Source organism: Capsicum annuum, chromosome 9, assembly GCF_002878395.1.
Source record: "Capsicum annuum cultivar UCD-10X-F1 chromosome 9, UCD10Xv1.1, whole genome shotgun sequence".
NCBI classification, from domain to species: Eukaryota; Viridiplantae; Streptophyta; class Magnoliopsida; order Solanales; family Solanaceae; genus Capsicum; species Capsicum annuum.
The window spans coordinates 43,884,791-43,907,488 of record NC_061119.1 but is presented as its reverse complement, the minus strand read 5'-3'; the positions used below and the strand labels follow the sequence as shown (position 1 = coordinate 43,907,488).

The following is a 22,698-nucleotide window of genomic DNA, read 5'->3' as shown; positions in this document are numbered from 1 at the left end:
AGATATGGATTATCTATTTTCTTATAACGCAGGGATTGCGGTCCTTTTGTTGCTGCCTATACTGAGTATTTGAGCGATGGATTACAAGTACCAAATGATGGACTTGATGTCGGATTACTCCACAAAAGATATGCTACTTTTTTATGGAAATATGGAGAAGCAAAAGCTCTGAAGCCGTACGCAACTGACGTTAAAGATCCACGACGACCAAAGTTGAATTCCGTAGCGCTGGATGAAGAACAACTTGTCCATATGGATTAGATCTTTATAGCTTAAGTCCTTCAATGTAATAACCTATCCTCCTTGGTTTAACTTGTTAATTTATTTGTAGAGTAGATCGTTTGTACCCGTAATGATTTTTTTTAAGTTTCATTTATTTTTTGAGTTATTTCATGTAATTTCCAAAGGCTTCGATTTATTTTATTTGTCTATGAATATAATTAATTCTTAGTTTTGAACATATTAATTAAAATGGAGTACTAGATTCAAATATAGCAACAGATAATACATCTATAGCAACAGACGTCATATCTTATCAGACAGATTTAGACATATGTTGCAACATGAGATGCAACACGCAGGTCATCAACTAGAAATTATATAACAGGTCTTCCTTCTTTTTTGATTTGCTCCAACAGATTACCAATCAGTTGCAATAAATAAGTTATATGTTACAACAGATTGTAAATCTGTTGCGACAGACAGACTGGGAACATCTGCATAACACAACAGATGACCAACCAATTCCAACAGATAATCAATCTATCACAACAGGTACTATATCTGTTACGACAGACATAAAAATTATTGCCCCTACATGTAAAGTGAATTGGCTTGAAATAAAAATTTGTTATCATGTTCGTCTCTGTCTTTGTACATGTTCTTTTTTATACACGGGCTCCAACTATTTAGTTAGTACCCCATATACCCATTGTATCTTTCCCACAATGGTGTCGCACACACCAGTCATTTGTGTGTTGGTCAGCAAACACTTGATGTATGCAAGCGAGTAAGGCCCGCACACTGCACCAGTTGTATTTCTTGGGAGCTGGATGTTCTTATTTAGACCTTCAAAATCCCATGATACCTTCGGCAAGACTTCAGCCGGCAAATGATCCATCAGCTTACTCTGCATCAACAACTTGGGTAACAACTTCAAGAGTGACTGCATGCGGGTTAAAAACGTCTTCTCGCTGAAGACAGGTAAGTTGCAGTCATAAACCTTAATCTTTCCCTCATATAGTAGTATCTCAATAGTGAGAAAATATGTGACATCCATGTTCATGACTGCAAGGATTCTCTTTGCCTTGGTCCAGCTCTTGCCGTGTGGATATGGCCTCTTCTCTCTAACATATTTAATCGCGTCTTCATCCCATTGGAATGTAAAAACTAAATAATCAAATCCCAAGCCACCGGAATCAACTATCTTATAGATTTTAGCGTACAAGTTGAGGTCCATTACCCTATCGGCAGCATCATAAGAATTCGGGTACGCTAATTGCCTACCCCTCATGAGGCAGAGAATTTCATCAACATACTGTGGTATAAGAAGACAATTTTAAATAGTTTAGTAATTGTAAAGAATAAAAAAATAGTCAAAAGAATCTGATGCAGAGAGTTCTCTAAATCAGTTCACAGATTACCAAGCTAACGTAACTTATGCAACAGATGTGTATTATGTTGCAACAGAATACCAAGTTTTTACAATAGATTACACATCTACTGCATAGATTCTTCTTCATGGAGTAGATTGGAAAGGTAGGTTAGCAAAATTAAACTTATGTTGTCCTCGTACCACACGCACATATTTGTCATATTCGAGAAGTCTTTGGCGGCAAATGAATGTATGGTGTATTCTTTTTGAACCTTCATCTTGATAAATTATTGTAGTTCCTTCTTCTTCTCCTTGCCAAGCACCGCGAATATGTCCACCTTCTTCGGCAGCCCCTGAACTTCAACAACTGGAGCGGGGGGAGTTACAATTTTTGTTAATTTTAGAACGGAGAGAATTTGTCTAATTTTTCTTCTCTTCCTCCTAACCTCCACTGTAGGAGTACGGGATCCCTTACCTCATTGGATGGTATGACACCCCTCTTGGATTTCAAATCCTTGACAGCTTCAGCAATAGCCTCTAGCTTGTCGAGGAGTTTATCCTCTCTGGCCTTACACACTTTGTATTTGCAATAAGAACATGAGGGTGAGAAGGAGTGAGAGGGACCACTGTAAGGGTAGGAGAGATCGATGTAGGGGTGAGAGGGAGGACCTGTGCAAGGGGTATTTTCAAACATCTTTATTTTTTGCTGAGCACCAAAATGCTTATAATCATGACTGGAAACAGAAGCAGCAGCAGCAGGATGGCTTCCACTATCACAAACAACTCCACCAGCAACACCCCCAGAAGAAACACCCGGATCTGTTGCAGTTTGAGTTTGGTTGTGAAGAGCTTCAATATTAGACTGACCTTGCCTAACTGCTCTTCTTATGGATGTTGCTCCATCTAATTTCTTCTTTATTAACTCCACCATTGGGTCTTCTTTTGTATCAACAAGGCCCAGAGTAAGAAAAGAAGTCATCCCCAGCTCATCAATGGTAGGCACGATCCAAAGATCCACAACCTATAAAAAAAATAGAAGGAATTTAAATCATATAATAATTTGCAGTCAGTTGGGTTACATGGGGCTTGGGTTATGTTAACACAGCTAACTTATGCAACATATGATCTAGTTACCGCAATAGCTAATCTATATGTTGAAATAGATTGATAATATGTTGCATCAGAATACCTATATGTTGCATAATTTGTAGTAGATAGGTAATCTGTTGAGTAGGCTTCAGAGACCAGAGAAACATATGATTAATCTATTTCGAAATATGGATGGTCTGTCATAATAGATTACCCATCTGTTGCACTAGTTGTATTTGACGAGTAATTTGTTGCAACAGACGACCCATCTATCGTAATAGATGAAACATCTGTTTCAATATCTTTCTTTAAGGCAAATTATTTTAGTTGAAAGAAGACATACTGCATCATCTGGAGGGTTAAAAAGATCAATATCATTAATATTTATTTTTCTTCTCTCTACTGCAGCCCACCACCTAAGGATCCATGGATTAAAAACCTTATTCGGGTAATCCTTGAAATGCTTTCGGGGGGGAGGAATGGCTTCATATGCCCAAGGATAAAAATTGTAAACAGGAAGCAAGCAAAAAAAAGTCACAAGTATATTCAATATAAATTAATGAATGAGTAAAATTAGTAATCAATTTTACCATGAAATCCAAAGAAAAGCCGTATAATATGGTCGTCTTTGGCTTTATCTCTTTCAATAAATATTTGACAGTCAAGTAGTAGTTGTTGTATCCCCAGGGATAGTCGTTGAATTTCCCAAAATCATTATCAAGCGCCAACAAATCATGTTTTATGACTTTTCTGACGTTTCTTACCAATAAAACAGAATGGACAAACCAAACTAAGCACAATTTCTCCCTGTTAGTGCTTTGGTATGTCTTTATTCTTGAGATCCGCCATCAAATCTTACACTTTGTAGCTAGGTCCAACAATGCCCAACAACCCATCTTTTTATACCTTGCGTTTGTTGGACCCTTTGTGGGGTGTTTTCTTGATGGGAGGTTCTTCTGGACGATCGCATCTCAAGCCCGTCACAATGGCAAACTCTTTCAATCTAAAACAAACTGGCATGCCACTGTAGCTGATCCAGACTTCATCCAACTTTTTTCGGCCTCCTTCGAACCTCCATCATCCCCCTCATACATGATCCTGCTCTTGAGAAGGCCATATATTATGATCATTAAGAAACGAAGAGGGCAGGGCCCAGACAGCTCAAGAAAGTGTGCAAAACAGCTCTTCTTAAAAAGTCCATCTATGTTTTCCTTCTTCATAATACTCCTAAGTTCGTCAAAAGGTTTCCCCAACTGACATTTAAGTATAAGATCATCAAATATTGCCTTAGGGTTATTTATCGGTATCGCAACTTGAAACTTGTCAATACTAATGGTTTTGACAGAATCATACTGGAATTTCGATATTATTTCACACCCCATTAGTGAGGAGGAGTTATCACTTTCCTCGACTTCATTTTTCCCTGACTGAGATTGTTCTGGAAGTTCTTCCAAATCTATCTATACTCTAGCCTTGTTTTTTGGTGATCGGAAGTTGATCCACTTTCTCCACTTTCAGTTTCTTTTCTTTTGGGAGACATCTTTTAACTACAAACAAAAGAAAAATAAAAAATAAATTGCATTTGATGTCTACATATTTTTTTTAAAAAGGTGAGACAAATTTCAATAAATTATTCTTACCACATAACCAAAAAAACACTTCAACGGATAACTCATCAGTTGGAACAGATGGGGAACCCGAATCTGTTTGAAGACCTATTTAATATCTCCTAAAAGATATTTCACCTGTTGTAATAGGTGAACAAATTTCAATAAATTATTCTATGCCACATTATAAGAAAATACTCCAACGGATAACCTATCAGTTGGAATAGATGGGGAATCTATTTTAAGACCTATTTAATATCTCCCAACAGATCTTCCACCCATTGGAACAGATGGACCACCACCACCATAACCAATGCCACCACCAATCTACCAAGACCTCCACCAATGCCACCAATACCAACACCATGACCTCCGACATCATCGCCAAAAAACACAAATACCAACACCACCAATAATAGCCACCAACAATACCACAAACACCATCCAAGAATACCACGACAGTTAACAAAACACTGAGAGAAAAACTAGGGTTTTATCGGGTTCTTCCTACTTTTTTAGCATCAAAACTCAAAATTGTTAACCCATTCTAGAAGATAATTCAACTAAAAGTTTTCTTTTTCATCATTAACTAAAAATCCCTATTTTTTAGAATACTGAATAAATATAGAACTCTTCTCGAACTCTGTTACATGAGAAGACAGAGAAAATAATGGATACAAGTAGGAATGAAACAACTATATGTAGTCGTAAATGGAAAGAAAATTGACCTATTTTAAAGGGTTAAGCAATATGTTGAGTAGTTATTGTTTGTATTGTTGAGAGGAGAGGAGACCCCGAGAGACAGAAACAGAGAGAGAAGAGCGAGAACTTAAGATTTGAAATGAAAAGTTTCTTGCACAAATGGATGATTTGTCTGGGTTGATTTGTAATTTTTGAAAAGAATGACAAGTTTTAAAATTGCTAATTTGGTCCGAATTGATCTTAGTTAATTTTAAAAAATTTAAAAGATATAGTTTTTAAAATATTGAGTTGATGAGAACTCATTTCAACTCAAAGTGATCGATCGATGACTCAGGTCGAGATGAATGCAATACCAATGCCATACAGTTGCAAAGACTCGATTGGTTTTGTAGTTGACCCTGCGAACTCATTCATTCATCCCTAGTTCCACCTAAACCAACTTAGGTACTATCACTATCCTAACATTAAGTTGATGAGAACTCATTTCAACTCAAAGTGATTGATCGACGACTCGAGTTGGGATAAATACAATACCAATGCCATGCAATTAGAAAGACTCAATTGGATTTGTAGTTGACCCTGCAAGCTCATTCAGTCATCCCTAGTGCTACCTAAATCAAATTAAGTACTATCACTATCCTAATATTGAGTTAATGTAACACCCCGCAAAATTCCATCATAGTTTGGGCCTTAGAATGTGTTGATTAAAGGGCATTTCTAGCCTTTAAAAGGTTTGAGAGGTGTCTTCCCAAGTTTTAAATATTTTGAACCGTGTGGAATCTACCTAATATCGAATTGTTGTAATGTAGATCATTAAATAATCTTTCCATTGATATAAGATTTGCCCAAATCCGACACTCGGGTAAGAAGTTATGACTAATTTAAGCCTTAGTCGTTAAATTGCATCATTTGAGTGAGTGGCGCATCGCGGAGATGGTTGATTTAGCAATTGTGAATTTCCAGTGGAACCCCATGATAGTGGAGCATCGCGGAGTTATTCCAAGTCCCAACCAGTGGGACTCCGCGATAATGGCGCGTCGCGGAGAAGCCTAAATTCCCAATTATCATTTTCCAGTGAGCCAGCGCGATAAGTGGCACATTACGGAGGCCAGTGAAATTGGGTTCCAGTTTAATTTTTCTAGTTTAATTTTTCCAGTTTTGTACAGATGTCTAAAAAGGGCATTTTGGAATTTTTTTTTCAAGACTATAAAATCGTGGAAACACTAAATCAAAGCAATTTTCAAGCATCCTATAAGGGTTTTCTCAAGTTTTCTCTCAACATAAGCCCTAAGTATCCAAAGCCTCTTCCAAGAATCTCAAGAATCCTTCATGGATTCTCTAAATTGAGTCAAGAATCAAAGTCCCCAAGTCAAGGGCCTCAAGAACCCTCATTCAAGAGTACGAATAGAGTTCTAAAAGTGAGAGTTCATCCAAAGCTTCTAATTCAACGTATGTGGGGTTTTTGAACAAGGGTAACCCTTTCATCCTTGTTCCCAAAAGGCTATTTACATCATGAAATTCTTGAAATAAATGAGGTTTTTACATGAATCTTAATTGGGTTTTTCACCCATTATTATTGAATGCATTATATTGATATTTCCCATAAATTAAGAGTCAAATGACATGGTTTCTACATATTTTCTTGAGTATTTACAGTTGGGTATAAACCCCATGATTTTACTCCTTAATAAGCTAATATTTGCATTGTTGAGATATTGAAGCATATGGCTATATTGATATTTTGAGGTAAATTGCTGAAATTCCTAGATTTTCACATGATTTAAGAACCTATATACTATATATTATGCTCTTGATATTCTTTAACTTGAGATTGAACTATGGGTTAGTAAGCCCTATTTGAGACTTGTGAAATTATGAACTCTTGTGCTAAAAGCACCTATTTTTTAGTATTTTTAGATGATTGAGAAATGAATTGACCTAATGATACTTGAGCTTTGAAATCTACTTCACGATATGAGATTATCGATTTGATTATTGGTTTTATGGTGAACCATGTGATTGTTCAAAAAGTTGATTTTTATGAGATGAGCCCAGATAATCTAAAGGGAGTAGTATTTATCACCAAGCGGGTAAATTACTATGCTTTCTTAGCCCCAAAACTACGTGCCACCGTAGGTTGGGCCTGAGTCCGAGTTTATGATGATTATGATTGAGCCCGAGGCTGAGTTTTGTTTAGTGATCACTAGACCAAGTTTGTACTCCCTGGCAAGAGTATGACGCTCCTCCCCAATGTGGGGTCTCTTTCTTAGGAGGACAAAATGTTGGACTCCATGTAGCTCGCATAGTTTATGTCAGTTACAATAACTTTCCTTGCCTTTCAAACTTCGAGATCAAATACTTATTTTCCTTCCCTATAGTTTATTTTACTAAATGGTTGAATTGTAAAGATGTTCCCTAATCAAGGTGTTTTCTAGATGTGAGTTATTTTTCTAAATGAAAGCATCTTCTCTTGTTATAATATTTTCATAAAGAATTGGGATAAGTTGTTTCCATAAACTAGAATATTTTTTTCATTTGAGATAGAATGATTTTCCCTAAAGCTTGAAATAAGATATTTTCCTAAAGTGAATGAAATGCCTTCAAGTATGTTTTCAAGCTATATGATTCCGAATTCCAAGTATTTGAGTTCAAAAAGAGTTATGAGATCTTGAGCATTAATGAAGTTTTACTCTTCATGAGACATATGAATGATTTGAAAGTATCATGTAAGGTTTCTTTATCCCTTGAGTATTGAGAATAAGAGGAGATTTGTGATTTCAAGTTAAAGTATGATGACTCATGAGATCCTTGCTACACGTTTCATCCTACATATTTTCTGAGCTTTACATTTTATATATATTTAAGCCATATGATACATCCCATATTTCATGTATGACTTGATTGAAAAAGATTGACACTATTTTATACATATGCATTCACCCCCACATACTCAGTACATCCTCAAAGTACTGATTCACGAAAATGTCTATGTGATATATTATCTCATAATGTAGGTACAAGATTATAATGCATGTACCACGTTCAATCAGTTCATAGCTTCCAGTCATTGGGTGATGGGTCCTTTTGATTCAGGGCCATAAGTTAGTGATATAATAGAAAAGTGTTGTATTTTTCTTATTCACTCGTATTGAGTTAGGTTGGTTGGGAGTCATGATCCAGCTACCTATGGTCAGTACTAGTAGAGGCTTCATAGATAGTAGGTAGGATTTGATGTATTGAGTCACAGTTTTATTGTAAAAGCATAGTTATAACCTTGTGACTTCAGTTTTGTATTGAGAAAATTCATATTAGAGTTCTCTTCCAGCTTATTCTTTCAGATTTATACATTTTATTCTGTTGCTTATGAGTTTTACCAATAAAAAGGTTAGCTTGGGGTCACTTGAGACCCTAGGCACCATGTGACGTCCCGGGAGGCAATTTCAGGTCATTACAAACTTTATATCAGAGCACAAGATTCAAGTGTCCTAGGGTGTCTATAAAGCCGTGTCTAGTAGAGTCTTGCAGAATGGTACGGAGATGTCTGTACTTTTATTCAAAAGGCTACAAGGCATTTAGGAATATCGTCATTCTTTTGAGTCTTAGATCATACTATAGAGAGATTCTCTATGTGCTTATGTAGATCCTCAACTTCCTCTATTTAGGCTATCTTCGCCTTATTTTCAAGGTACTATAAACATCCAAGCTTGAATCCTTACAAATAGTAGTGGGATTGCAATTGAGTTAGAAAGTATCTCACCAGTGCTTTTGAGTTTTGATAATTGAAGTGCATTATTCATGATTCATAAAATAGTCAAGCACTAAGCCCAAGTTGGAGGTGCTTTCAGATTTCTCCTCAGAATCCATGATGTGGTGCTACACTTTCTTACCCATGGATAACTCTTCAGATATCATTATTCCTAAGTTTCGGTTCTCTCCCAAATAACATTTTCAGATTGGTGATTAATATGCTTCAGAGGTCTCTCAAAGTGGCTTGATAAGGGCCTTCTGGCATGTCATGAGTCCCTCATGTTTAAAGTTATTGCCTTACTCTTATGGGTCTTACAAGTGAGACAGAATGAGATGTGTATTCGTAGATCATTGAATGTTGTGTGTCAAGTTTCTATCTCTTCTAATATGTAATCTTGTTATCATTGTGTTTTTGAAAAGAAAATCAAGCCTAGTGAAGCCGTGTGGGGCTCTTTCAATTCACTAGCATTGTTGCTTTGTTATTTATCTTATTTTCTTGTTCAAAACACAAAACCAAAGTCTAGTGGAGCTGTGTGAGGCCTATTTTGATCCACTAGCAACTTGTTGTGTGTCCTGTTGTTCTTGTGTTGGTAGAAACTAGGGGGTTTATAGTGGTGGTGACAAGAAAAGTGGTTAGGGCCAATTGTTGAATTTATATGTTTATATGTATAGATAAATTTTGTTTCATGTTTAGGCTAGGAATAAAGTGCGATGTCCTTAATTTTTTGGGAAATATTGCTGCTTAGAGTATGAAAAGAGTTGTTGATGATAATTATTACGTTGGAAAATGAGTTATTGATGAAAGTACTTGGTTGATGGGTGTTGTAATTTGGGCATCTTTGAGAATTATAAGATGGGGTTTGGTCAAAACTTATAGGGTTATGAACTAAGTTGGGGATGTATAAATAGGTGGATAGTAATGATATGTAAAAGAAGAATGTGTTGATGAATTAGAAATAAGATGGGCCATGTGATTGCAATCGATTATTATTGGTTATGAAGTTCGAGTGTGCATGCGGTTTTTTAGTATTATTGATGTTTTTTTCATAACGTCCAAGTGAGATTAGCGTTAGACACTAAGTTTGAATGATTTATGGTCATGAAAGTGGAGGAGATGACTTCTTGTTTGATGGTACTAGTTATAGGAAAGTGATCTAATAGACTTGAACAGTGTATGCAAGGGCCTGAGTTTGTTTAGTTCATAATCAAGTTCGATGTTGTATGTATGATATAGAAGTGTGCCTAAGGTTCCTTGAGGTTGCATTTCTCCTTGAGGATTACTGCATACTATCTGGTTAGTAGTGGCGCTGAGTTACTAGGTGGGACTAGGGAGATAGTGAATGATGTTCGTGATAGCTAAGTTAAGGAGTTATGAATAAAGGTGTTGTGCATGATTTGATTCTTATGGTCTAGAAACATAAGTTATAGGCGATGTAGTGATAGGCTATGGTAGGAGTGGTGTGGTCCATCAGAGATTTAGAGGTGCCCATTCTAAGCGTTAAGTAGTAAATGATGACTATTGGGGCTATAGACGGATGATGTGTATCTTAGGAGGTAGTTTTATGAGTTGGCATTACACTTTGGAAAGTGATGTGATAGAGCATGACATTGGGCAGTTGCAGCTGACTAAGGACATGACCCTGGATAGGAAGATTTAGAGAAAAAACAATAGGATAGAGGACTAAGGGTGTGGATGAGTCGTAGTCGGTAATTAGGTAGGCTTTGATGTCCTCGATTTGACAATGCACAATTCGTTGTGGATGTCGTACCTATGTTGTTTTATGGTGTCCTATGTTTTTGAAGCCTTTGTATACTACCTTTCTATCTTGAGCCGGAGGTCTATCAAAAACTGCCTCTCTACTTCTTTAAAGGTAGTGGTATAGATTGCGTACAATCTACCCTCCCCAGACTCCACTTATGTGGGAATATATTGGATCTGTTGTTGTTGTTGTGGTTGTTGTTTTGATGTGTTACGCTTTGAAGTGTAGTCATTTGATCCAAGTTCTTTTGTTTATGTGGATTGTTATATCCCCGACTCTAGAGCAAGGTGATGACAATTAGACCATAGTTTATGTGGTGGTTCACCGCCTTGGAGTAATGGCTTAAGTATAAGGGGGAGATGATAGAGTCGGTGACCGGGTCAGACCTTAAGATTTTGGTAGACGTACCAGTTAGCGGTAGAATAGCTTTGAGAAAGATTGATGCTTGACCCAATCTCATTTTAGTACTTTTAGTTGTCCCAATACCTGCTCATATTTTACATTTCTATTCCATGATCCTAATTCATGTTCATGCACATGATAGAGAGTTATTTACTCTCCTAGTTCATAAAATGGGGAGTTCTGGTGCATTTGGCAGTCGGGATCACATCCCATGAGTTTTGAACTTCAAATTTAGGTCATGCAACTCGTGACTTAAGTACTCAAGCAATGCTTTTAGTAATTCATGAAGTCTAGATTTATATCATGCATGTCCTTGGGTTATACTGCTTTGATAAGTTTATGATGTTAAAGGCCTCAAGCCTTGGTTGAGAGCCAAGTTAAGTACAATGTCCCTTCATGCTTCAGGTCCACATGTTCTAACTTTTCAGCGACCTCTTCCTTAGGTCGCGATAGAGATAATGGACAGTTGTGCCAATAGGAGAGAGTAGACATGTCATGCTAGGGAATATAGTCGCATGTAGATGTTGATTCATGGGTCCCTCTTATCCATGAAACTCTAGAACCCTTTTCTGAAGTTCAAAGATTTTTATGTTTATGAATTTCCATGATTCATGTGAGTTGAAATTGATTTTCATGCTATGATTGAGACGTGACTCGTGTTTGTTTACAAGTTTATCAAGCTTTGACCCTAGTGTGTGATATTCATGTGATGTCCATGGTAAACCCTCTTCACGTTGCTTGTTGGATGATGTGTTCATGCCAATTGAGTGAAGAAATTATTGAATAAGCAAGGCATGCTCCCTATATACATTTGATGAAATGTTTATGTGAAGGAACTAGATCTATTATGGCATGTTGACTAGGAAACCCCAATTGTGTGCAAGCTCATGCATGCCAAGTGGTTATTGGAAAGCCTTAGTGAATAAATGGTGAAAAGGTAGTATGAAATCCCCTAATTAGGTGTTCTTTGATACATGCTAAGTGTTTGATGGATGAGCTGTGATGTGATAACATAAAGTTTCCCCAATTATGTGTTCTCCGATACATGCCAAGACCTAAATACGTGCTAAGTGCTTGACGCAAGACCTTGTTGAATGGAATGTGAGCCGAGAGCATGTATCCCTATATTATCGCATGTCTATGATTCCTAAATACTTGAAGCGATGCTTTAGTGACTGTGATGATGAATGAATGACCGTGGTCATGACTAGTCAAGAATGGTTATCTTTTACTTTTACGTTATCAAGTCTTGGGGTATATATACCCGATAATTTAGCTGTTGTCTAGAGCCCGTATCAGTTTTTGCGATGATATCAGTCGAGCCATGATTCTCAAAACTTTGTGAGTTATAGAACTCAAGACTCTCAGGCAGTTATAGAACTTGAGTAATCTTAGTATCGTTAGCGCTCTAGCCTCGGTTCTGTACCCTACTCAGATCTAGTAGTATACCCGTGTTCAGTGTACACCTCAGTAGTATTCGAGTACACTGTTCAGAGTTCAGTATTATTTCATCAGATAAATGGGACCAAGGAATTCAACTATTTATGCGAGTGGACTTAGTTAATCAGCTTCAGTATCAGTGTTTTCAGATTCTAAGATAACCCGTCAGATAGGATTGATCTCAGATGCAGTTGAGTATTTTTATTGTTATTCCGAGGTCACTCCCTAGATGGACTTGATCTCAATCCCAGATTCGATTAAGTATTCTTGTTGCCAGCTCCAGAGGTCACACGTTAGATAGGCTTGATCTCAGTTTCGGGTTCAGTTGATTATCTTCTTTGTCAGATTCAGAGATTTCCCGCGAAATAGGTCTGGTCTCAGATGTAATCATTTCTTATCATTGATAGTAGGTTTATGGATCATCCATTAGGGAGGTTTAATCCCAGATTTAGTCAGTCGAGGATTGCATGCTCTGAATTTAGCATGAGTTAACTCTTCGTAATAAGACTAAGGCAAGTTAGCCCAGATTCAGACGAAGGTAACACCCTTCCTTCATTTAGATCCTCTCTAATTTGAGAATCAGTTACATAGTTATTCCTATAGTGAATATATGTATTCTTCGAGTGTGTCGGGTTTGAAAAGTTATAAATTCGATTTGATAAGTATTTTTCGGTTGTGCATCCTCAGTTCTCTTTGTTTCCTAGTATGACTAATGACATTCGAGGATGAATATTCCTAAGGAAGAGATATTGTAACACCCCTCAAAATTCCCTCGTAGTTTAGGCCTTAGAGTATGTCGATTGATAGGTATTTCTAGCCTTAAAAAGGTTTAAGAGGTGTCTTCCCAAGTTTGAAATATTTTGAACCGTGTGGAATCTCCCTAATATTTACTTTTTGTAATGTAGATCATTAAATAAGCTTTCCATTGATATTAGATTTGCCCAAATCCAACACTCGGGTAAGAAGTTATGACTAATTTAAGCCTTAGTTGTTAAATTGCATCATTTGAGTGAGTGGCGCATCGCGGAGATGGTTGATTTAGCAATTTTCAATTTCCAGTGGAACCCCACGATAGTGGAGCATCGCGGAGTTATTCCAGGTCCCAACCAGTGGGATTGGGTTAGTAAAGATTGAACTATGGGTTAGTAAGCCCTATTTGAGACTTGTGAAATTATGAACTCTTGTGCTAAAAGCACCTATTTTTTAGTATTTTGAGATGATTAAGAAATGAATTAACCTAATGGTCCTTGAGCTTTGAAATCCACTTCACTATATGAGATTATCGATTTGATTATTGGGTTCGTGGTGAACCATGTGATTGTTCAAAAAGTGGATTTTTATGAGATGAGCCCAGATAATCTAAAGGGAGTAGTATTTAGCACCGAGCAGGTAAATTACTACGCTTTCTTACCCCCAAAACTACATGTCACCGTAGGTTGGGCCTGAGGCCGAGTTTATGATGATTATGATTAGGCCCGAGGCCGCATTTCATTTAGTGATCACTAGACCTAGGTTATACTCCCTGGCAAGAGTATGACGCTCCTCCCCAACGTGGGGTCTCTTCCTTAGGAGGACAAAATGTTGGACTCCATGTAGCTCGCATAGTTTATGTCGGTTACGAGAACCTCCCTTGCCTTTCGAACTTTGAGATCAAACACTTATTTTCCTTCCCTATAGTATATTTTACTAAAATGGTTGAATTGCAAAGATGTTCCCTAATCAAGGTATTTTCTTGATGTGAGTTATTTTTCTAAATGAAAGCATCTTCTCTTGTTATAATATTTTCATAAAGAATTGGGATAAGTTGTTTCCATAAACTAGAATATTTTTCCCATTTGAGATAGAATGATTTTCCCTAAAGTTTGAAATGAGATATTTTCCTAAAGTGAATGAAATGCCTTCAAGTATGTTTTCAAGCGATATGATTCCAAATTCCAAGTATTTGAGTTCAAAAAGAGTTATGAGATCTTGAGCATTGATGAAGTTTTACTCTCCATGAGATATATGAATGATTTGAAAGTATCGTGTAAAGTTTCTTTATCCCTTGAGTATTGAGAATAAGAGGAGATTTGTGATTTCAAGTTAAATTATGATGACTCACGAGATCTGTGCTACACGCTTCATCCTACATAATTTATGAGCTTTACATTTTATATATGTTCAAGCCATGTGAGTCATCCCATATTTCATGCATGACTTGATTGAAGAAGATTGACACTCTTTTATACATGTGCATTCACTCCCACATACTTTGTATATCCTCAAAGTACTAATTTACATATACGTCTATGTGCTACATTGTCTCATAATATAGGTACAACATTATAACGGATGTACCACGTCCAATCAGTTCGCAACTTCTAGTCATCAGGTGATGGGTCCTTTTAATTCAAGGCCACGAGTCAGTGATATAATAGAAAAGTGTTGTATTTTCCTTATTCAGTCGTATTGAGTTGGGGTGGTTGGGAGTCATAACCAAGCTACCTATGGTCAGTACTAGTAGAGGCTTCATAGATAGTAGGTAGGATTTGATGTATTGAGTCTCAGTTTTATTGTAAAAGCAGAGTTGTAACCTTGTGACTTTAGTTTTGCATTGAGAAAATTCATACTAGAGTTCTCTTCCAGCTTATTCTTTCAGATTTATACATTTTATTCTGTTGCTTATGAGTTTTACCAATAGAAGAGTTAGATTGGGGTCACTTGAGACCCTAGGCACCGTGTGACATCCCGGGAGGTGATTTCAGGTCGTTAAAACTTAGTATCAGAGCACAGGTTCAAGTGTCCTAGGGTGTCTATGAAGCCGTGTCTAGTAGAGTCTTGCAGAATAGTACAGAGACATCTCACTTTTCTTCAATAGGCTACAAGGCATTTAGGAAATATCGTCATTCTTTCGAGTCTTAGATCGTACTATAGAGAGATTCTCTATGTGCTTACGCAAATTCTTAACTTCCTCTATTTAGGCTATCTTTGCCTTATTTTCAAGGTATTAGAATCAACCAAGCTTGATTGCTTACAAATAGTAGTGGGATTATAATTGAGTTAGAAAGTATCTCACCAGTGCTTTTTAGTTCTGATGATTGAAGTGCATTATTCATGATTCATAAAAAAAGTCAGGCACTAAGCCCAAGTCGGAGGTGCTTTCAGATTCCTCCTCAAAATCCATAATGTGGAGCTATGCTTCCTTACCCATGTATAACACTTTAGATATCATTATTCCTAAGTTTCAGTTCTCTCCTAGATAATGTTCTCAAATTGGTGAGTAATATGCTTCAGAGGTCTCTCAAAGTGGCTTGATAAGGGCCTTCTGGCATATCATGAGTCCCTCATATTTAAAGTTATTGCCTTACTCTTATGGGTCTTACAAGTGAGACAGAATAAGATGTGTATTCGTAGATTATTGAATGTTTTGTGTCAAGTTTCTATCTCTTCCAATATGTAATCTTATTATCATTGTGTTTTTGAAAAGAAAATTAAGTCTAGTGAAGCCATGTGGGGCTTTTTCGATTCACTAGCATAGTTGCTTTGTTGTTCATCTTATTTTCTTATTCAAAACACAAAACCAAAGTCTAGTGGAGCCGTGTGAAGTCTATTTCAATCCACTAGCAACTTGTTGTTTGTCTTGTTGTTCTTGTGTTGGTAGAAACTAAGGAGTTTAGAGTGGTGGTGGCAAGAAAAATGGCCAGGCCCAATTGTTAAATTTATATGTTTATATGTATAGCTAAATTTTGTTGCATGTTTAGGCTAGGAATGAAGTGTGATGTCCTTGCTTGTTTCAGAAATATTGTTGCTTGAAGTATGAAAAGAGTTGTTGATGATAATTATTGCATTGGAAAGTATGAGTTATTGATGAAAGTACTTGGTTGATGGGTGTTGTAATTTGGGCGTCCTTGAGAATTGTAAGATGGGGTTTGGTCAAAACTTATAGGGTTATGAACTAAGTTGGGGATGTATAAATAGGTGGATAGTAATGATGTGTAAAAAAAGGATGTGTTGATGAATTGGAAATAAGATGGGCCATGTAATTGCGATCGATTATTATTGGTTATGAAGTTCGAGTGTGCATGCGGTTTTATAGTATTGTTGATGTTTTATTTCATAACGTCCGAGTAAGATTAGCGCTAGACAGTAAGTTTGAATGATTGGTGGTCATGAAAGTGGAGGAGATGACTTCTTGTTTGATGGTACTAGTTATAGGAAAGTTATCTAATAGACTTGAACAGTTTGTGCAAGGGCCTAAGTTTGTTTAGTTCATAATCAAGTTCGATGTTGTATGTATGATATAGAAGTGCGCCTAAGGTTCCTTGAGTTTGCATTTCTCCTCGAGGATTATTGCATATTATCTGGTTAGTAGTAGCGCTGACTTGCTAGGTGGGACTAGGGAGATAGTGAATGATATCCGTGATAGCTAAGTTAAGGAGTTATGAATAAAGGTGTTGTGTGTGATTTGATTCTTATGGTCTAGAGACATAAGTTATAGGCGATCTAGTGATAGGCTATGGTAGGAGTGGTATGGTTTATCAGAGATTTAGAGGTACCCATTCTAAGCGTTAAGTAGTAAATTATGACTATTGGGGCTATAGAAGGATGATGTGTATCTCAGGAGGTAGTTTTATGAGTTGGCATTACACTTTGGGAAGTGATGTGATAGAGCGTGACATGGGGCAGTTGCAGATGACTAAGGACATGACCCTGGATAAGAAGATTTAGAGAAAAAGCATTAGGATAGAGGGCTAAGGGTATGGATGAGTCGTAGTCGGTAATTAGGTGGGCTTTGATGTCCTTGATTTGACAATGTACAATTCGTTGTGGATGTCGTACCTATGTTGTTTTATGGTGTCTTATGTTTTTGAAGCCTTTGTATACTACCTTTCTATCTTGAGCCGGAGGTCTATCAAAAACTGTCTCTCTACTTCTTTAAAGGTAGTGGTATGGACTGCGTACAATCTACCTTTCCCAAACTCCAAGGGGGAGATATTGTAACACCCAGCAGAATTCCCTCGTAGTTTGGGCCTCAGAGTGTATCGATTGAAGGGCATTTCTGGCCTTAAAAAGGTTTGAGAGGTGTCTTCCCAAGTTTGAAATATTTTAAACCGCGTCGAATTTCCCTAATATCGACTTTTCCTAATATAGATCATTAAATAAGCTTTCCATCGATATAAGATTTGCCCAAATCCGACACTCGGGTAAGAAGTTATGACTAATTTAAGCCTTAGTCGTTAAATTGCATCATTTGAGTGAGTGGCGCGTCACGGAGATGGTTTATTTAGCAATTGTCAATTTCCAGTGGTACCCCACGATAGTGGAGTGTCACGGGAACCAGTGGGACTCCGCGATAATGGCGTGTCACGGAGAAGCCCAAATTCCCAATTGTCATTTTCTAGTGAGCCACCGCGATAAGTGGCGCATTGCGGAGGCCAGTGAAATCGGGTTCCAGTTTAATTTTTCCAGTTTTGTACAGATGTTTAAAAAGGGCATTTTGGAATTTTTTCAAACTATAAAATCGTGGAAACACTAAATCAAAGCCATTTTCAAGCATCCTATAAGGATTTTCTCAAGTTTTCTCTCAACATAAGCCCTAAGTATCCAAAGCCTCTTCCAAGAATCTCAAGAATCCTCCATGGATTCTCTAAATTGAGTCAAGAATCAAAGTCCCCAAGTCAAGGGCCTCAAGAACCCTCATTTGAGAGTACGAATAGAGTTCCAAAAGTGAGAGTTCATCCAAAGCTTCTAATTCAAGGTATGTGGGGTTTTTGAACAAGGGTAACCCTTTCACCCTTGTGCCCAAAAGGCTATTTACATCATGAAATTCTTGAAATATATGAGGTTTTTACATGAATTTGAATTGGGTTTTTACCCATTATTATTGAATGCATTATATTGATATTTCCCATGAATTAAGAGTCAAATGACATGGTTTCTACATGTTTTCTTGAGTATTTATAGCTGGGTATAAACCCCATGATTTTACTCCTTGATAAGCTAATATTTGCATTGTTGAGATATTAAAGCATATGGCTATATTGATATTTTGAGGTAAATTGCTGAAATTCCAAGATTTTCACATGATTTATGAACCTATATGTTATATATTATGCTCCTGATATGCTTTAACTTGAGATTGAACTATGGGTTAGTAAAGCCTATTTGAGACTTGTGAAATTGTGAACTCTTGTGCTAAAAGTACCTATTTTTTAGTATTTTGAGATGATTGAGAAATGAATTGACCTAATGGTCCTTGAGCTTTCAAATCCACTTCACTATATGAGATTATCGATTTGATTATTGGGTTCGTGGTGAACCATGTGATTGTTCAAAAAGTGGATTTTTATGAGATGAGCCCAGATAATCTAAAGGGAGTAGTATTTAGCACCGAGCGGGTAAATTACTATGCTTTCTTACCCCCAAAACCACGTGCCACCGTAGGTTGGGCCTGAGGCCGAGTTTATGATGATTATGATTAGGCCCGAGGCCGAGTTTCATTTAGTAATCACTAGACCTAGGTTATACTCCCTGGCAAGAGTATGACGCTCCTCCCCAACGTGGGGTCTCTTCCTTAGGAGGACAAAACGTTGGATTTCATGTAGCTCGCATGGTTTATGTCGGTTATGAGAACCTCCCTTGCCTTTCGAACTTTGAGATCAAATACTTATTTTCCTTCCCTGTAGTCTATTTTACTAAATGGTTGAATTACAAAGATGTTCCCTAATCAAGGTATTTTCTTGATGTGAGTTATTTTTCTAAATGAAAGCATCTTCTCTTGTTATAATATTTTCATAAAGCATTGGGATAAGTTGTTTCCATAAACTAGAATGTTTTTCCCATTTGAGATAGAATGATTTTCCCTAAAACTTGAAATGAGATATTTTCCTAAAGTGAATGAAATGCCTTCAAGTATGTTTTCAAGCTATATGATTCCGAATTTCAAGTATTTGAGTTCAAAAAGAGTTATGAGATCTTGAGCATTGATGAAGTTTTACTCTCCATGAGACATATGAATGATTTGAAAGTATCGTGTAAAGTTCCTTTATCCCTTGAGTATTGAGAATAAGAGGAGATTTGTGATTTCAAGTTAAAGTATGATGACTCAAGAGATCTGTGCTACACTCTTAATCTTACATGATTTATGAGCTTTACATTTTATATTTGTTCAAGCCATGTGAGTCATCCCATATTACATGCATGACTTGATTGACAAAAATTGACACTGTTTTATACATGTACATTCACCCCCACATACTCAGTACATCTTTAAAGTACTGATTCACCAATATGTCTATGTGTTACATGGTCTCATAATGTAGGTACAAGATTTTAGCGCATATACCCCGCCCAATCAGTTCGCTACTTCCAGTCATCAGGTGATGGGTTCTTTTGATTCAGGGCCATGAGTCAGTGATATAATAGAAAAGTGTTGTATTTTCCTTATTCAGTCATATTGAGTTGGGGTGGTTGGGAGTCATGACCCAGCTACCCATGGTCAGTACTAGTAAAGTTTTCATAGATAGTCGATAGGAGTTGATGTGTTGAGTCTCAGTTTTATTGTAAAATCAGAGTTGTAACCTTGTGACTTCAATTTTGTATTGAGCAAATTCGTATTAGAGTTCTCTTCCACCTTATTCTTTTAGATTTATGCATTTTATTCTGTAGCTTATGAGTTGTACCAATAGAAGAGTTAGCTTGGGGTCACTTGAGACCCTAGGCACCGTGTGACATCCCGAGAGGCAATTTTGGGTCGTTATAGTTGATGATAACTCATTTCAACTCAGAGTGATCGATCGATGACTCAGGTCGGGATGAACGTAATACCAACATTATGCAATTGCAAAGACTTGATCAGATTTGTAGCTGACCCTACGATCTTATTCATTCATCCCTAGTTCCACCTAAATCAACTTAGGTACTATCATTATCCTAACATTGAGTTGATGAGAACACATTTTAGCTCTGAGTGATCGATCGATGACTCGGGTGGGGATGAATGTAATACCAACGCCTTGCAATTGCAAAGACTCGATTGGATTTGTGGTTGACCCTGCGAGCTCATTCGTTCATCCCTAGTTTCACCCAAATCAACTTAGGTACTATCACTATCCTAACATTAAGTTGATGAGAACTCATTTCAACTCAGAGTGATCGATCGACGACTCGGGTCGGGATGAACGCAATACCAATGTCATGCAATTGTAAAGACTTGATTGGATTTGTAGTCTGTGAGCTCATGCATTCATCCCTAGTTACACCTAAATCAATTGCAATTAAATATGTTGCAACAAACGACTGAGCTATTGAAAATTTTCAAACAGGTATTCATATCTGTTGCAACAGATGACATATCTAATTTAATTATCAAAATAGAAATTTGCATCTGTTGTGACAGATGACTAACCTGTTGGAAATTTTCAAATAGATATTTATATCTGTTGTAACAGATGACATATTTGATTTAATTAATTATCAAATGAACATTTTTATCTGTTGTCACAGATTTTTATCTGTTGAGATTTTTAAACAGATATTTATATTTATTGTAACAGATGACTGAGCTGTTCGGATTTCTAAACAGATATTTATATATGTTGCAACAGATGACATATCTATTTGAAAATCTTTTTTTCTCTTTTAATTTTAAAGTAAGCTTCTGGTTTGAGTTGATAATATCAAGTAGTAGTACATACTACTAAAGGCAGTAAAAAATGTTTCTTGGATATCTCAAAAGTGAGTTCATTGAGCAGTCTTGTCTTGTCTTTTCAATGTCGGTAGTCTTAGTCTTCCTCGTTCCCCTCAAATTATTAATGAAATAAATGAATATTAATTACTGATTATTGAAAACCACCACGTCTACGTACACAATGCATATATCTATATAAATTAGAAATTATCTCATCTCTTTCTTCAGGTACAGTTTATTTTATTTAACTCTCATATCTTTTTCTTTTTCTCCTCTTTAGGGTCACAACCTTTTTCGTCTCTTTTCTCTTCTCTTCTCATAAAGAAGATCTTTTCGGATCAAAACCGATCCATATCTTTCCTCGACTTAAATTTCTATTTTGATCCCCTTTTTGATATTAAGGTATGGTTCATTATTGCTCTTTATTCTCGTCTTCTTTTTTGCAAGTTATTTACATCTATTTTTTTATTTAATTACTATTTACCCATATCATATTTATTAAAAAAGTTTAAAGGAACTTTTGAATGTTGAATAAACAAATCGAGAATTTTTATTACAATATGAGAAAAAAGTCATCTGTTGGGAGAAGTTTAAAAGCCTTGTTGGCAGTATCATATTTTTTTGTATGTATATTATGTGTTTATTTATTGTTGATGCACTTATTGATGTTGATGGTGGGGTTGGCATTGTTTGAACTTGTGGTGTGGTGTTGTTGATGGTTCTGAAACAAAGGAAGTTGTTTCTTTGTTGTTAATGATGTTGTTGGAACAAATGTTGTTGTTTCTTTGTTGTTGATGTTTATGCTGTTGTTGATGTTGCAATAGATGGAGAAACTGTTGGAACAAATAAAACCACCAGAAAGGCTGGTTTGATGTATTCCATCAGACTCCACAGCTATTGTAACAGACTCCACATCTGTTGTAACAGACTCCATATCAGTTGCAGCAGACTCCACATCTAATGCAACAGATGGATAATTCTTTTTGTGATATTAATTTTTTCCTCTTTGTTCTAGATATAAGGAACTGATAGTTGATCAACTTTTGATGGACTATCGTAAGAGGCTGCAGTAAAGATGGGTTCGGAGGAATAATCTGCTTGTAGATAGAACTAATTCATATGTGGGAGGTATGTATTACTAATGATGTTATCGTGAAAACACACACAGAGTGCACTGCTTTTGTGAATGTTGTTTCTACTGATTAGTCATAGATCGTTCAAACAAGATGTCTACAATTTTGCATTTAAGTTTGATAGGTCCAAACTGATAAGGCTGAGGGACCATAAATATGGTTCTGATACCCTGTTAAGATTTAATGTCGGTTGTTGCTCATGTTTGTTTTTCAATCATCGTGAAGGAATCTACTTTTGGTGTCATTGTAAAGAGATTCAATTGCGATTAGACTAACTTTTAGGGTGCATTGGACCCTTAGAGGACCTTCAAAGCTTAGCGCTGCATCTAATAAGAATGAAAAACCAATATAGTTATTGCCCTGGCCAACTTTTATATGTAGGGTTTCTTGCTCGGGGTGATGATTATATGTCAGAAGGTGCGGTAGGAGAATGCCTTCGAGGGAAAATGGGTGGTTGATGGAAGACTATATCATCTGTGAGCTAATTAAAGAAGAGACATAGGGTAGAAAGTAACTTCTAACGAATCTGGCCGATGGAATTATCTTAATAGATACG

General features: G+C 36.6%; 1 protein-coding gene across 1 annotated transcript in view; it reads right to left on the bottom strand.

The window, feature by feature from the left end:
• Positions 1-22,698, bottom strand: part of LOC107857906 (probable glutathione S-transferase) — a 35,233-nt gene that overhangs the window by 5,914 nt on the left and 6,621 nt on the right. Inside the window, exon 2 of the mRNA XM_047396232.1 lies at positions 3,698-3,707. Coding sequence (XP_047252188.1) covers positions 3,698-3,707 — 10 coding nt within the window. The remainder of the gene's footprint in view (positions 1-3,697; positions 3,708-22,698) is intronic.